This window comes from Vicia villosa, linkage group LG2 (genome assembly GCF_029867415.1).
Source record: "Vicia villosa cultivar HV-30 ecotype Madison, WI linkage group LG2, Vvil1.0, whole genome shotgun sequence".
NCBI classification, from domain to species: Eukaryota; Viridiplantae; Streptophyta; class Magnoliopsida; order Fabales; family Fabaceae; genus Vicia; species Vicia villosa.
The window spans coordinates 82,263,245-82,280,103 of NC_081181.1; the positions used below are offsets into that span (position 1 = coordinate 82,263,245).

At 38.8% G+C, this 16,859-nt stretch overlaps 1 protein-coding gene across 1 annotated transcript; it reads left to right on the forward strand.

Annotated features, from left to right (window-relative positions):
• Positions 1 to 1,125: 1,125 nt before the first annotated feature.
• Positions 1,126 to 2,301, forward strand: LOC131646354 (uncharacterized; the record flags this gene model as incomplete). Its single annotated transcript, XM_058916414.1, has 1 exon — positions 1,126 to 2,301. A coding segment is annotated over one exon (1,176 nt), but the record flags the coding sequence as incomplete, so codon positions are not given.
• Positions 2,302 to 16,859: the final 14,558 nt, after the last annotated feature.

Consider the following 16,859-nt stretch of genomic DNA (forward strand, 5'->3'; position numbering starts at 1 on the left):
GAGTATGCCCAACGTTGGAGAGAAACCGCTGCTCAGATTAATCCACCGTTAAAAGAGAAAGAGATGACAAAGATCTTCTTGAATACTCTCAGTCCGTTTTATTATGAACGCATGATTGCTAGTGCTCCAAGTGATTTCACTGAAATGGTAAACATGGGGATGCGTCTAGAAGAAGGAGTCCGAACCGGACGTCTAACTAAAGAAGGTGGATCTTCAAGCGGAACCAAAAAGTTTGGAAGTGGTTTCCCAAAGAAGAAAGAACAAAGTGTTGACATGGTATCCCAAGGGAAGCCAAGAGGAAACGTCAATCGTCGACAACAGATTGCTGCTATTGCGCCAGTCGTTAATACAGCGCCAAATCCGGGATTTACCCCGCAGTTTCAACAACAACAGCCTCGACAACAGGCTCAACAACTTAACAACAATCAGAATCGTGTGCAAAAAGCTCCACAGTTTGATCCGATTCCAATGACCTACACAGAGTTGTACCCTGCTTTGATTGAAAAAGGTCTCGTTCAAACTAGAGCACCACCACCAGTACCTGAGAGACTCCCATGGTGGTACAAAGCTGAGGTCTCATGCCCTTATCATCAAGGAGCACCTGGCCATGATCTTGAGCATTGCATAGCTTTGAAATATGAAGTTCAGAGGTTGGTTAGATCTAATCTTCTCTCTTTCAGAAATTTGAACCCTAATGTGCAAGCAAATCCGCTGCCCAATCATGGAGGGCATGTTGTAAACATGGTATATGGATGTCCTGGCCAATACCGAGTCTATAATATCAACTTCTCAAGAGCAGATTTGGTACAAATGCACGCTACTCTTTGTCGGGGGCCGAATTTTCGCCAGCATCAATACGGTTCCTGTAGAATATGTTGTGTGGATCCTCACGGGTGTTCGATTGTGAGAAGAGATCTTCAAGTTTTGCTAGATAATGGTACTATTGAGATCTACAGAAATAGGGATGAAAATGAAGTTAACATGATAGGATGTTATCCGCATGAGCTTTTAGTCTCAGATATCAACTCGGAAATGCCTACAGTTAACATCATCGTTCCTCATTTCAACATGCCCGAACGCATAGAAGTTACTTACAACAAGCCAAAGGTTCCTATTGCTCCTTTGATCATTTGTCTACCTGGACCTGTTCCTTATGACTCTGACAAGGCAGTTCCATACAACTACAATGCAACAATGATAAAGGATGGACAAGAAGTTCCTTTACCAACTCTCTCATCTGTCGAAAACATTGCTGATGTGAGTCGAGTAACAAGAAGTGGACGTGTGTATACTCCACTACCTCCAAAACAGCCTGTTGCTCCTGTAACTGGGCAAAATCCTGTTAATACACCAGTGGGGAATCCTGAGGAAACTCCTGTCAGTAATACAAACACTGATGTTGGTCAATCCAGTGGAACCAATGTCAATCCAGATTTTGATGAAATTTTGAAGCTTATCAAAAGAAGTGAATACAAGATTGTGGATCAGCTTATGCAGACTCCTTCAAAAATCTCAATACTTTCATTGCTGTTAAACTCAGAAGCCCACAGGGAAGCCCTGATAAAGGTCTTGGATCAGGCTTTTGTAGATCATGATGTGACTGTTGACCATTTTGATGGGATAATAGCCAACATAACTGCTTGCAACAATTTAAGCTTCTGTGATGAGGAACTCCCCGAGGAGGGCAGAAATCACAATCTTGCTTTGCACATTTCTATGAACTGTCAGTCAGACTCTTTGTCCAATGTGTTGGTAGACACCGGATCTTCCTTGAATGTGATGCCAAAGACGACTCTTGCTCGCTTGTCTTACCAAGGGATGCCTATGAAATTCAGTGGTGTAGTTGTCAAAGCATTTGATGGATCGCGAAAATCTGTTATCGGCGAAGTCAACCTTCCCATGACAATTGGTCCACATACATTTCAAATCACTTTCCAGGTCATGGACATTCAAGCTGCTTATAGCTGTCTGTTAGGACGACCATGGATCCATGAAGCAGGGGCAGTAACGTCTACGCTCCATCAAAAGTTAAAATTTGTAACAAATGGAAAATTGGTAACAATAAGTGGAGAACAAGCCTTGATGGTGAGCCATTTATCCAATTTCTCTTTCATCAGTGCTGATGATGTGGAAGGAACTCAGTTCCAAGGTCTCTCTTTAGAAGACAAATCTTCCAAGAAGAAAGCATCAATCTCTTCTTACAAAGAGGCAGTAAAAGTAGTGAAAGATGGAACTACTACTGGCTGGGGGCAAGTTGTGATCCCGACCAAGAATGAAACTAGAGCAGGACTCGGATGTTCACCAACATTCTCAAACTGCACCAAGAGGGATGAAACCCTTCGTCCGATCAAAGAAACGTTCCATAGTGGAGGATTCCTTAACCCAATTCCTCAAGAGGTTAATGTCCTTATTGAAGAATGCATTGAAGAAGGTCTACCCGATCCTGAAGAAGAATGGAAATGTTATCTCAATGACTCGGGATACATATCTCAGGAAGAACCATATCCTCCTTCAGAGAAAACAAGTGCTAAAGAAATTCCGCCTATTCCTGCAGAGGTTTGGGACACCTTGGGACAACCAAGTGGAAAATTTGATTACATGGTGAAATACACTGCACCTGAAAGTTACAAGATTGCGATTGAGGATATCCAACCAACTGGATGGGGAGATTCCTTCGAATATAATAGTCAACCAGAAGAGGCTTATCAGCCCTGTCAATTTCCTCAGCAGCCTGAAATTACTGAAGATTTCAGCTTCAATGCATCTGCCAAGGTTTATAATCCTGAAGATGGTTATTATCACATAAATGCCATTTTTGAAGATGAAGGGGAAGATGGTCCCGCAACTGACTCAGAAAGTGTCGCTGACAATGAGTCTCTTCATCCTGGAGACTGGGAAATACATCCTGAAAATTCTGAAGATTGTGACTCGTCTTATGCTCTTCAAGAAGTGGAAGAAGACCGTTTCAACTCTACAAAGAACAAGGTTGACAAACCAGGACCTTCAAATCCTGCTCGACCAGCGGTCAATGTCAATACTGGAGATAATTCTGAAGAGAATTTTCCTGAATACATAATACACAGAGGAGTTCGTTGCTACTGGAAAGCTGTTGACGTTCCGAATGTTGTTCGCCGCTCAAAGTAATCACCTCGCTGTTATTTTGACCTCCTGCCTTGCCCAAAGCAGAGAGATGTTTTATAGGGCTTTGCTTTTAAATGTTCCGCCCGAAAAACTTTGTGTATAGGGGTTTGTTTTAAAAGTTTCCCTCTTTGTCCTGCCCAAGACAAATGAGTTTGTGTTTAGGGCTTTGTTTTAAAAAATGAATCATAAATAAAGTGTCATTTTGAATTCCCTACATTATGTGTTTTATTTTTTGCTTTTTTCTGAAAATGGTAATCCTAAAAAACCAAAATAAAAAAATAATAATAAAAAAAAAAATAATAAAAAAAAAAAAAACTTTTCAAAAAAATCTGCATACACTCTTGCATTCATAAATTTTCTGAAATAGATATAAATCACATGTGCAGATTTACTATTGATAAACCCATTGAATGCAATAACCCTATGCCCTCTCCCAACTTTGAGTTTCCTGTGTTCGAAGCCGAAGAAGAGGAAGAAGAGGAGATCCCGGACGAGATCTCTCGATTACTTAAGCACGAGGAAAGAGCCATTCTGCCTCACAAAGAGCCTTTAGAAAAGATCAACTTGGGTTCTGAAGAAGACAAAAAAGAAGTGACCATTGGATCGCTGCTTGATGCTGATATCAAGAGTAAGTTGACAGACCTTCTCAAAGAATATGTTGACGTGTTTGCCTGGTCCTACCAAGACATGCCTGGGTTGGATACCAATATTGTTCAGCATTACTTGCCAGTGAAGCCAGAATGTCCGCCAGTCAAGCAGAAATTGCGAAGGACTCACCCTGACATGGCTAACAAGATCAAAGTGGAAGTTCAAAAACAGCTCGACGCAGGTTTTCTAGTCACCTCAGAGTATCCTCAATGGTTGGCCAACATAGTGCCAGTTCCGAAGAAAGATGGCAAAGTCAGAATGTGTGTTGACTACCGTGACTTGAACAAAGCCAGTCCAAAAGATGACTTTCCATTACCACATATCGACATGCTGGTTGATAACACCGCTAAGTTCAACGTCTTTTCCTTCATGGACGGGTTCTCCGGTTATAATCAAATCAAGATGGCTCCCGAAGACATGGAGAAGACATCTTTCATCACCCCATGGGGTACCTTTTGCTACAAAGTGATGCCATTTGGATTAAAGAATGCAGGCGCAACTTACCAAAGGGCAATGACTACTCTCTTTCATGACATGATGCATAAAGAAATTGAAGTATATGTGGACGACATGATAGCCAAGTCCAGCACAGAAGAAGAACATATTGAATACCTTTTGAAGTTGTTTCAACGACTAAGGAAATACCAGCTTCGCTTGAATCCTAACAAATGTACTTTTGGGGTTAGATCTGGAAAACTCTTGGGTTTCATTGTCAGCCAAAGAGGTATTGAAGTAGATCCCGACAAAGTCAGAGCTATTCAAGAGATGCCTGCACCAAAAACTGAAAAGCAAGTAAGAGGATTTCTCGGACGATTGAACTATATCTCCAGATTTATATCTCAAATGACTGCTACTTGTGGGCCAATTTTCAAGCTTCTCCGCAAAGATCAAGGGGTTGTATGGACTGAAGATTGCCAGAAAGCGTTCGACAGTATCAAAGAGTACCTGTTAGAACCACCGATATTGATTCCTCCAGTTGAAGGAAGACCGCTAATCATGTACCTTACCGTGTTGGAAGAATCCATGGGTTGTATGCTTGGACAACAAGATGAAACCGGTAGGAAGGAGCATGCCATCTATTACCTGAGTAAGAAATTCACAGATTGTGAGTCTCGTTACTCCATGCTCGAAAAAACATGTTGTGCTTTGGCTTGGGCTTCAAAACGTCTTCGCCAGTACATGATCAACAATACTACTTGGTTAATCTCCAAAATGGATCCGATCAAGTACGTCTTTGAAAAGCCTGCCTTAACAGGAAGGATTGCCCGGTGGCAAATGCTGTTATCTGAGTATGACATTGAATATCGTGCTCAAAAAGCAGTCAAAGGAAGCATTCTCGCCGATCATTTGGCACATCAACCAATTAATGAATATCAATCTCTCAAGTTTGACTTTCCTGATGAAGATGTCTTGTACTTGAAGATGAAAGATTGTGACGAACCGTTACCTGAAGAAGGTCCTGAGCCTGGATCAAGATGGGGCTTAATTTTCGATGGAGCAGTAAACGCTTTTGGCAATGGAATTGGGGCAATCATCATCACTCCCAAGGGTACTCATATCCCGTTCTCCGCCAGACTGCTATTTGATTGCACCAACAACATCGCAGAATACGAAGCTTGTATCATGGGTCTCGAAGAAGCCATTGACTTAAGGATCAAAATCCTCGACATATATGGAGATTCAGCTCTTGTGATCAACCAAATCAAAGACAAGTGGGAAACTTACCACCCTGGCTTGATTCCCTACAGAGATTATGCAAGACGTCTGTTGACTTTTTTCAACAAGGTTGAATTGCATCATATACCTCGAGATCAGAATCGAATGGCAGACGCCTTGGCTACTCTATCTTCCATGTTCAGAGTCAGTCACTGGAATGATGTGCCTAAAGTCAGAATCACGCGCCTTGAAAGGCCCGCCTATGTATTTGCAACTGAAGCAGTCATCGATGATAAACCGTGGTTCCACGACATCAAACGCTTCCTTCAAACTCAAGAATACCCGCTTGGGGCATCAAACAAAGATAAGAAAACTCTAAGGAGACTTTCTGGCAGTTTCTTCCTGAATGGAGATGTGCTATACAAAAGAAACTTCGACATGGTTTTGCTCAGATGCGTGGATAGACACGAAGCAGACATGTTAATACATGAAGTGCATGAAGGGTCCTTTGGAACTCATTCAAACGGGCATGCAATGTCCAAAAAGATCTTAAGAGCAGGATACTATTGGTTGACAATGGAATCTGATTGTTACAAACACGTGAAGAGATGTCACAAGTGCCAGATCTACGCAGATAAGATCCATGTGCCACCGACTCTACTCAACGTTCTCTCATCTCCGTGGCCTTTCTCCATGTGGGGTATTGACATGATTGGAATGATCGAACCGAAAGCTTCAAACGGTCATCGTTTCATCTTGGTAGCAATTGATTACTTCACCAAATGGGTCGAAGCAGCATCTTACGCCAATGTTACAAGACAAGTGGTTGTGAGGTTTATCAAGAATAACATCATTTGCCGATATGGTATTCCCAGCAAGATCATTACTGACAATGGTTCAAACTTGAACAACAAAATGATGAAAGAATTATGTGAGGAATTCAAGATTGAGCATCATAACTCTTCTCCTTACAGACCAAAAATGAACGGCACCGTCGAAGCTGCTAACAAGAACATTAAGAAGATTGTCCAGAAAATGGTCGTCACTTACAAAGACTGGCACGAAATGCTGCCATTTGCTTTACATGGGTACCGTACTTCAGTGCGTACTTCAACAGGGGCAACTCCCTTTTCTCTAGTATACGGCATGGAAGCTGTGCTCCCCGTAGAAGTTGAAATCCCATCAATGAGAGTCCTCATGGAGACTAAGTTATCAGAGGCTGAATGGTGTCAAAACAGATACGATCAGTTGAACTTAATCGAAGAAAAACGTATGACTGCTCTATGCCATGGACAGTTATACCAAGCAAGGATGAAACAAGCCTTCAACAAAAAGGTTCGACCTCGTGAATTTCAAGAAGGCGACCTCGTGCTTAAAAAGATCTTGTCTTTTCAACCAGATTCTAGGGGCAAATGGTCTCCTAATTACGAAGGCCCGTATGTTGTCAAAAGAACATTTTCTGGCGGCGCCATGATTCTTACAACCATGGATGGTGATGAACTCCCACATCCTGTGAATGCTGATGCAGTCAAGAAATACTTTGTCTAAAAAATACAAAAGAACAGCTCGGTAAGTCGAAAACCCGCAAAGGGCGACTTAGGCAAAAATGAGCGTCTCGGTGGACTGAAAACCTGAAAGGGCGGTCCAGGCAAAAATTAGAGACAATAAACAGAAAAAGTTCATCCTGGTAGATTGAAAACCTGAAAGGGCAATCTAGGCAAAAAAAATTAAGGAATTATGACAAAGTAACTGCATCAGTCTGTACTTCGTCACCTGAAGAGTCTGTACTTCATCAGAGGATCTTCAATCAAATTATCGCCAATCTGAAGCAACAAGCACAGTTGGAACTCAAAGTTGTTTAGGGGGAATAGTGGTTAATGCTTTCAATGTAGCCTTTTCCGCATAATTACCATTTCCAACTTTTGTAAATACTCTATGGAATCACGCCTTTAGCTGATTACCATCCTATTAAATAAATTTGAGCCTTGTGCCCATTTGTTTGCAATCTTTAATTTCTTTCAGCTTGCAAAATGACGCTTTAATTGTGTTATTCACTTTTGAAAAAAAGAAAAAAATAAGTTTTAAATGAATTTACTTCACTTTTCTTTTTCAAAATAAAAGCGAAATTTTCCTTTGAGTTGTGAACAACGGAAGGAACATCAGCAGTCGTCTCCATAGGATGAACAAAAGGATTCTCCCTGAAAAAAAATTGTTGAGACAACGGTATTCTTGTCCCAGAAAAGAATTCTTGAAGCAATTATCCCTCGACGAAAAGCACTTCTATCCCCAGTGAAGAAGGTCTTTTATCCCAAGTGAAGAGGATCTGTTATCCCCGGTGACGAAGATTTTCCATCTCCAATGAAGAAGTTCTTTCATCTCCAGTGAAGAAGAAAAGATGATCATCTTCCCCAAAGAAGTTTAAAACATGCAACACCATTCATCACCTGTGTTATCTACACCGTGTTGAAGAACATTTGCCAAGTATCTGGTTGTATTGCGACGTCGGTCCTTCTCCAGTATATACTTCAGTGTCTGTCAGTATTGTCAGTATGCATGCTACATTCATGACATTCATCATTCATACATATTTGCATCATTTATGCATCATTACATTTTTCAATGTTTGCTTCGAAATCACTTGTTTAGGATATATCCGTCCTCCAAAAAAGAGAAAAAAAAAAAAAAAAAGAAAAAGAAACAAATATGGGCGTGTCATCTCTCCAAGTAGGTTGTCACCCATAAGCAGAAAGAACATCTTCTTTCTCCAGTTCCCCACTGAGATCATTCCTCGTGGAAGAAGGTTGCTTTAGTTTCTCCTCTCAAAACAAAGGAGAAAATACCCATTCGAGTTCATTCCTCATGGGTACAAAGTCTTGTTTGACTGTCTCTTTCCAATTCATTCTTGGATAGAACCTTGTCTTTACCAAAGATCCAAATTCCGATTCCACCAAACAGAGTCGTGAGAAAAACGAACCATAAACGATAGCCTCATCATCTGAGCAGTTTATGTTTCTTTCAAAAGATTTTTCCTCTCAAGGAGATCAATCATGAAGACCATTTGACGATCAGGGCCTTATTACTGTTCACAAGGCTGAATATCCAGTAATTTCCCTAGCAAAGTCTCCAGGATCATTTTATCACTCGGCTGATAATTGATCATGTCTTCAAAACCACTATCACAAGGCTGGTAGTCGGTACCCTTTTGTTCTGGTTATATTATTAAACATGTCTATCACAAGGCTGATAGTCGGTAATATTAACCGAACCTTTGAAACTCTTTTTACCTTGTCAAGTCTGTCACCATGCTGATAGTCGGTAATGCAGTTTCATACCTTCACCTTCGCATTATTAAACAAGTCTATCCCCGTGCTGATAGTCGATAATGTCGATAAGAAAGCTTTTCTTACAAAGCTATCATTCCCCAGTGAAGCATACACTTGCTTTCCCGAAAAGATAAAACGGATTCTATTCCTAAAACGGATTGAGACATCCTTCCCGATCTCTTTTCCCCAGCGGAGTCAGTTCTTGATATTCCCTCGGTAAAGATATCCTTGCATCATTCGCAATTTTGGTATCTTAGGTCCAAAATTCGCGTCTTCTGATATTTAAGTCTCTTCCACCCTATCAAAACGAAGATTTTCAATCTTCATGTCTCAGGTTGAAGAAACTTAAATAGGGGCATCTGTCATACCCCAATTTTTGACCTAAGATACCACCTCATATCACTTGCATATGCATCATTTGCATCTCTAACAAATTGCATAGCTTGTGTTTGCTACTTGTGCTCAGCAGGGTTTAATAAAGAAATCACTCATCAGTACAAGCAACAATCAACTAGGGTTTTGTTCTCCCTTCATCTCAAATGAATCATCTTCATCAATAATCAACATTTGGTCCTCAGAGATTCATTTCAACAAGCTCAACAGCTTTGAATCGACTGAATTAGGGTTTTGACTGAAGACAGCACACTCCTGACTTTTGCTCAGAATTTGACCTAATGGCTTGGGACATGATATCAAGAACTCAAGTGCATCATTTTGACCTAATCCATTGGCTCTTAACATCTCCTACACAAAGATTGATCAGACAAATCCTCAGATCAGGGTTTTGAACTATCAGGGACTGAAATCAGGGATCACATTTGGGAAACCCTAAAAATCCCCAGGGAGTCAATCAAAGGTTTCAATCATCTTCAAATAATCCCTATGACAACATCCAATGGAAATTACATCTCAATTCAAGATCCACAGTCATCAATTTCATCTGGTCGACAATTAGGGTTTTTGACCTAATTCATTGAATAACTGACTTTTTAATCAGGACATGGTGTCACAACTCAAACCATGGCTCAATATCCTCTAATGCTTCAATATGATCCATTCATACCATTCATTTGGTGAGGGTAGCCTGTTTCATTTGAAATCTCCAGAAACGCGATTCGTCTGAAAAAGTCAACTGTACAAGATTGCCATTGACTTTTGGGGAATTTTGGTCAACCATGACTTTTGAAGTTTTAAATCATCAATATATGATATGAGAAGTCATTTGATCAAGAAAAATCAAGAAAATCAATCAAGAATCAAAAAGTCAAAAGTTTGACTTTCATACTTAGAAAATTTTTCTAAGTGTTTTTCATGGTTTTTTCCAAACTTTGAAAGGGAATAACTCAAAATTTCACCTACAAAGTGAAAAAAACTTCCAACATGAAAGTTGTAGATTTTGATCCAATAAACAACTTTGACACATATAATTTTTTTCCATAAGATCAACCATTTAAGAGATATGAAGCTTCAAAGTTGGTATCTTTTGAAAATTTCACTTAAAACTTCATTTTCTTCAAAGTTCATGGATCTTTTTCACCCATTTCCTTAAAGGTCTTGAAGAAACTTTCAACTAGGGTTTTGAAGTGTGTAATATGAGCTTTCCAAAATGTCCAAGAGCATGAAAAAATATGGAGTGTAGCCATGGTTTTGAATTTTGCCATTAGTGAACTTTTCATTTGAAATTTCAAGTCATTTTGCCAAAGTTATGAACCAAATTGCCAAATAATCCAAATAATGATGCATAGATGCAATGATTGAAGATATTTTCTGATTTGAAGATCAGAATGGAAGAGATAAGAAGCTTGGCAAAATAACCATGGTTAAGTCACTTTTAACCATTTGCATTTAATGTGAAAGATTCCATTTTATCTCTTAAGCCAAATCATCACTTCTTGATCAACTTGCAAGAGCTTTGCATTCAGAATCCTTGCCCTATAAATAGAGGTTCAAATCACTCTTCAAATCACACCAAAACCTCATAATCATAGGTTTTCTCTCTTCTTTCTTGATTTGCAAGTTTCATAAGTTTCAAAGAGGAAGAATTGCAATTTCCATCTCTTGCAATTTCTGAGCAAAGTGAGGGTTCTAACATCTCATAAACATCAAATGTGATGTGTTTGAACCATCCATACACCCCAAAAACACCAAGAACTCAGAATCACTACCTCACTTCTCAAATATGCATAACTTAAGCCTTATCATGCCAATTTTCATTCAAGCTCAACTCTGTCCAATCTAACCATCCAAACACCATCCATGTACCATATATGAACTATTCCAATCATCATCCCTGACCTGTAACTCCAAAATCACCAAGCTTGATCCTCACTTGAGCCCTACTGCAGATCGAGCATCACCAACTGGTCCAGAGGTTTTCAGTTCATTCCAATCATCCAAACATGTTCCATAAGGTCCACTGAAGCTGTCCAGATCAAGAAACAACATCTGGAACCTCTCATTTGCAGAATTCGATTCTCAGTTTGGCCATTTTTGAAGGTAAGCCTCATGAACTCCAAACTCATACATACATGCATCATAAATAAAAAATTGAATTGCTATCTTGTTTCTGCACTATCACTGATCAATAGCCCTCAATCAATTTCACAATTCATCAATCCTACACGATTCCATGTTCAAATTCAGAATTAGGGTTCTTGGTGTTCATCACAAAATTGATCACCTTAGAGCAAATATAAATGAATTATGAGGGCACCATCATGTTTCTCGTCCAAAACCGAGCAAGATAGACTATCTACTTGATCAAAACAATCCAGTTTTAGAGAAATTCAAAATCAAAATAGGGATGTGTTCTTGGCGCCATTTTTTTGTTCAGAGATTTCAAACACTAGTTTTTGAATATAATTAAATGAGCATGTATCATAAACAAGCTGCGCGCGCAGCTCAGTTGGTTGTTGTTTTGAGTAGTGAACCTCAGGGCGTGGGTTCAAGTCCTAGTGGAGACAAAACCATTTTTTTTGCAACCTATTTTCTTTCATTTCTTCACAATTTCATTAATCATTTTAACCAATCAAAATTAATTATTTTTACTTCATTTTTTACACACTTATTATTTTATATATGTATTTTATGAATATCAAAAAAAATCACAAAAATATATTTGTTTAATACATTTTTAATTAAGTTTAAAATAACATATTTTAAGTGTTTTTTAATACTTTTAAATATTGTTTTTCATTTGATTTTCAAACTTAGTAACTTGTAAATATTTTTTGAAGCAAATTCTCATTATCTAAGTGTTAATTGAGGATGATCTTTTGATTAGATTAACTTCTTTCAAAATTCAAATCGTTTTAAAACGAGCGATCGCGATTCTTTTAAAAAAAAACAATAAACCATTTCTTTTTGAAACTTTTGATTAAATCTTTTGATTGATCAATTGGTTTTCAAAATGATGTGGGGCCTCTCGAATATTAGAGAGTATAAGACCCACTCTTTTTTCTTTTATACAGTTTTTTTAAAAAAACAATAAACTTCTTTCAAAACAAACTTTCAAACAGTTTTTCAAACGACGCGTCTGTAAATAAAACGATCAATCATGTTTTGTAAATATACCATGGGCCTCCACGTAGGTATAAGTCCCAAGCCCTTTGTACATACCCACTCAAGTACATGAAATTAGGTATTTCATTGTACGCATTTTTGTACATATCTCAATCTGTTTTTTAACTTTGAATAACAAACCAAAATGAAGGTTTCTTTAAATCTTCCCAAAAATATACCATGGGCCTCCATGTAGGTATAAGTCCCAAGCCCTTTTGTAAATACCTGTTTACATAGCTTTGAATAAATTCAAGTGGACTTCTCCCCGAGTGCGAGTCCCGAGTCCCTGTGTATACAAATGGATCATGCTTACAGGTATATTCCCTTCATAAACTCCATTATATACACACACTTTGTCATATATGTATAACTGTTCATATTTGTTCATGTACTTGTTCATGTTTGTTCGTACTTGTTCATACTTGTGATTGTGTTATATGCTTATTTAACTTAGTACAACTCTAGGTTCCCCATAGCCTCCTATTGGGCTTCGTGCAAAGAATTTCCACTAGTTTAGGTTAGGACATAGAGTATGGTTTCCCGGTGAAATCGCTCTAAGAGCTCAAACCAACTATACCATGCCTCCCCTTGGGCTTTGTACAAACGAGTGACCCTCCCATAGCCTCCTCTTGGGCTTACAATGCAAGGACCCTGGATTGTCCCTCCCATAGCCTCCTCTTGGGCTTACAATGCAAGGACCCTCGGATAGCCTCCTCTTGGGCTTCGTACAAGGACCCACGGGCTTCTTATAAGCATCCCCAATATCCAAAACAAATACCCTAGGAGATTAGACATTTTTCATCTCTATGCTAGGAGTATCTCTTATATATCATCACAATCAATCAATCAAACTTTTTTGCCACAAGGCTGGCTAATCAATCAAACTGTTTTACCACCATACTGGATGATTAATCAAAGTTTTTGTCACAAGGATGACTTCATTGAAACTTTTGCCACAAGGCTGGCTGATTAATCAAAGTTTTTGTCACAAGGCTGACTTCATTGAAACTTTTGCCACAAGGCTGGTTAAACAAAAACAATCTTTATCATTCTAAGCACCCTAAGTGGCATGGCCCCGGGCTTATAATGAAAAGATTTTCAAACAAAAAATCAAACAGATGTATGTGATGATATAGATTAGATACATCTAGCATTTAGACGACATTTGTCTATTTTCCTTTGCTTCCACTAGCATAAGTGGGAACTACGATTGCTCTGACTTTCTCAACATCCCTTTGAGAATACGTAGGCACAAGGTCGATCCTTGGCGAGCAAAACAAAACAAAAAACCATTCAAACCTTAGCACCCGTAGACCCCGAGCTACAGATGCTCTGATTCCCTCTAGGGGATATGTATGCAGAGGATCGCGATGATCTTTGCGAGCATAATCAAACAAAAACCTTAGGTCCCACCTATTTCACAAGAACCTCCACCACAACAAGAATGGAATAAACAAAACAAAGAAACCTATAGAGTACTATAGATACGTTGGGTGCTAATACCTTCCCTTCGTATAACCAACCCTCTTACCCGGAATCTCTCCCCCACTTTTTAGGTTATTGCAGCTTTTTTCCTTTTCCTACTTTGGAAACAATAAAAAGTTTGGTCGGTACAAAAGAAAAATCATTTTTTTGAGCACTCGAGCCCAAAGAAGGCATCAGGTGTCTCATCCACAAAAAAGAGGAACAAAACGATTTTTCGCCCGCGACAAGGGCCATTAGATCCGAAGCAAACGGTCCATGTGATTTGTGGACATAAATATTCAATCATAGCCATTCGTTCATTAAACTTTGAATCTACGCCCTTGGATATTTATTCTGAGGACCTTTATATTTGAAGCAAACGACTCATGGGATCTGGTGACCGTCTTGAACGGTCACCATGTATTATTTTCTACGCATTCCCTAGCCTGTAGGGATTTCCTTTGTTTGTTGCAATCCCTAGCCTATAGGGATTCTTTTTTAAGGATCTTGTTCTTCCCACAAAGGGCATATTCGTTAATGCACGTCACATGGCCTCCCGACGGCCATGAGATCTGGTGACTGTTGAACGGTCCCCATGTGCTCTCTTCTATGCATTCCCTAACCTGTAGGGATGTATTTCCTTGTACCTACGTATTTTCATACATTCATACATTTGCATTTGCATTTTCACCTTCGCCCTTATCCAATCTTTGTTATGCTAGTTGATTTCCCGAGACTCGTGAATAAACTCAAGTAGATTCTTAAACTATGGAGAGAGGTGATATATCATTGGATATTCAAATGAGATTGGTCCTACAAGGAGAAAAGAATGCCCTTCACTATGCAAGCTACATGCCTACGCCTATGCCCACGCACATGCCTACTCCTCAGATTCAATTATCATTGGAGATTCACCTACAACAAGGTCAACCGCCTTCTCAAAAAGATTGGTATGCCCAAGAAGAGTCAAGAATCACCCCTTTACTTCTACAAGTCAGAGAACTAAGAAGTAAAACAAAATTATTGGGATTAACAAAGGATATTGTCCCTAGGATCAATAGGTTTTTATCATTTCGAATTGTAAATTCCTAGTTGCTAAGTTGTATTTGGTGTAAATTTTGTACCTTTCGATTAGTAATTCAATAAAAGACCATGCAAGTTTTGGAAAAAATTCATTCGCTTATTCATTACTACGACTTTCCATTTTCACTCTTCGATTCCATTTCCAACTTTCCATTTTCAATTTTCAATTATTAACAAACTTAAAGGAGAATAACTAACTGAATCTTGCTAAACATATGCTTTCAATGTTAAGACCTTAGCTGATGATGTAAGGCATTGTTTCAATTCCTAAACACTTGGAGAAATAAGGAGTTAAACCTTAGTTAACCCCCTCGAGCCAGGAGATGGAGTTTGTTTCAATGTTTTAAAAAAAAAACAACCTTAATTTTTAACCAGGGGCAGGGTAGATTTCAATTAACTCAATGGTGCATTCTATTCTCATGAGAATGGGTTAATTAAAGCAAATGTTCAAGCATATTTGTTTCCTCACATCCAAGATCAATGAAGCTTACAATAATCAAAGTGGCAGTCACATTATTCAAAGTCAAAAAGCAAAATTTCAAAAGAACAACTCCAAGAAAAGAAAGCCCGCTATGTCAAAAAATAAAGCTTAGGCAAAAAAAAAAACATCAAGGCATCCCGATGAACCGCAAATTCAAAATAATTGGTTCATGTAAAAATAAGGGATTAAAAACAAGGAAATTGGAGAATAATCTCGTGACTGCCATCTCAAGAATCACCTAAGCTTCTCATCTACGCTTGAACCATATCTACGCACACGACTACAAAATTTCTCTTGGAAATTGAATGCATTCATTGGATTAAACGAATTTTAGGGTTGGAGAAAATCAAGGAGAATTGGGTGGGTTTATATAAAATTTGAGCCTTATATCATTTGTTTCTTAAACCACGAACCATGACCACGATACAACCTTTAAAAGTCCTAATTGAAGCAAGGTCAACTATGAAAGCATACTAAGCATAATTGTGATATAAGACTCCTATGTTTGTTAAATTATTGCTAATCACTTCGTTTCTTCAAACATCCATCATCCATTTCTATTTCACAACGAACTTCAATTTCAAAACTGGCATGTGCATAACTAAGAGTTACTTCTCAAAGGGTACAACTTTATCTACGAAGAAATACTTAGCATCAAGGAGATCTCAAATTTGGTCATTTCCAATAAACTCCTAAATAGGGGAACCACATCTAGAGGGTTCTCCTAATCATGGGCAAAATCCCAATGATTATAGGGGCACATAATCAAAAGATCCTATTGACTAGGGGCATTCATTCTAAGATTCAATCAACACGGGTCACATCTCTAAGCAACGACAATCAGGGGTATATCTTTCAAAAATCCAAATATTGGGGCAGTTCATATCGAATTGATATCACACCATGGTTAGTCCTCCATATTCCTGGAGATCGAGGGCAGACCATTCAACTATCAAATGTTGAGGCAGTTCATAACAAATTTGTACGATAAGTAATTCTAAGTCAAAGGCGTGGAGTATTTCAAAAATCAAAACAATGGGCTAGACATCTCAAGTGCATGCAACAATAAGACTACGTCCAAGCTCATATCAAGACAAATCTCTGCGAATAACCAACAAATTGGGGCAAGAAATACCACAAAGGGGAAAATTGTCCTCATATCTTCACAATCCCCGATGAATCTCTCTCCTACGCCTGTGATCTTCGATTCCAAAACGAGTATCAGGAAATCATGCTAGTACAACACCCTACCATCGTGTGACAAACAACCTTGTTACATTAGCAACCTCTCTACTCCTTCGTTATCCACGACCCATCAATGGGGCATCATTCAAACATACTTCAATCAAGCATTCATCAAAGCACTTCGCCCTTGCATTGAGTCATACATATCATTTCATTCATCTGACATAGCATAAATATAACTTCGTAGAGCCCAAATCTTTATCGGCACTTCAATATTCATGCCCAAGTCACGCATTATATACATTGGTTAAAACATT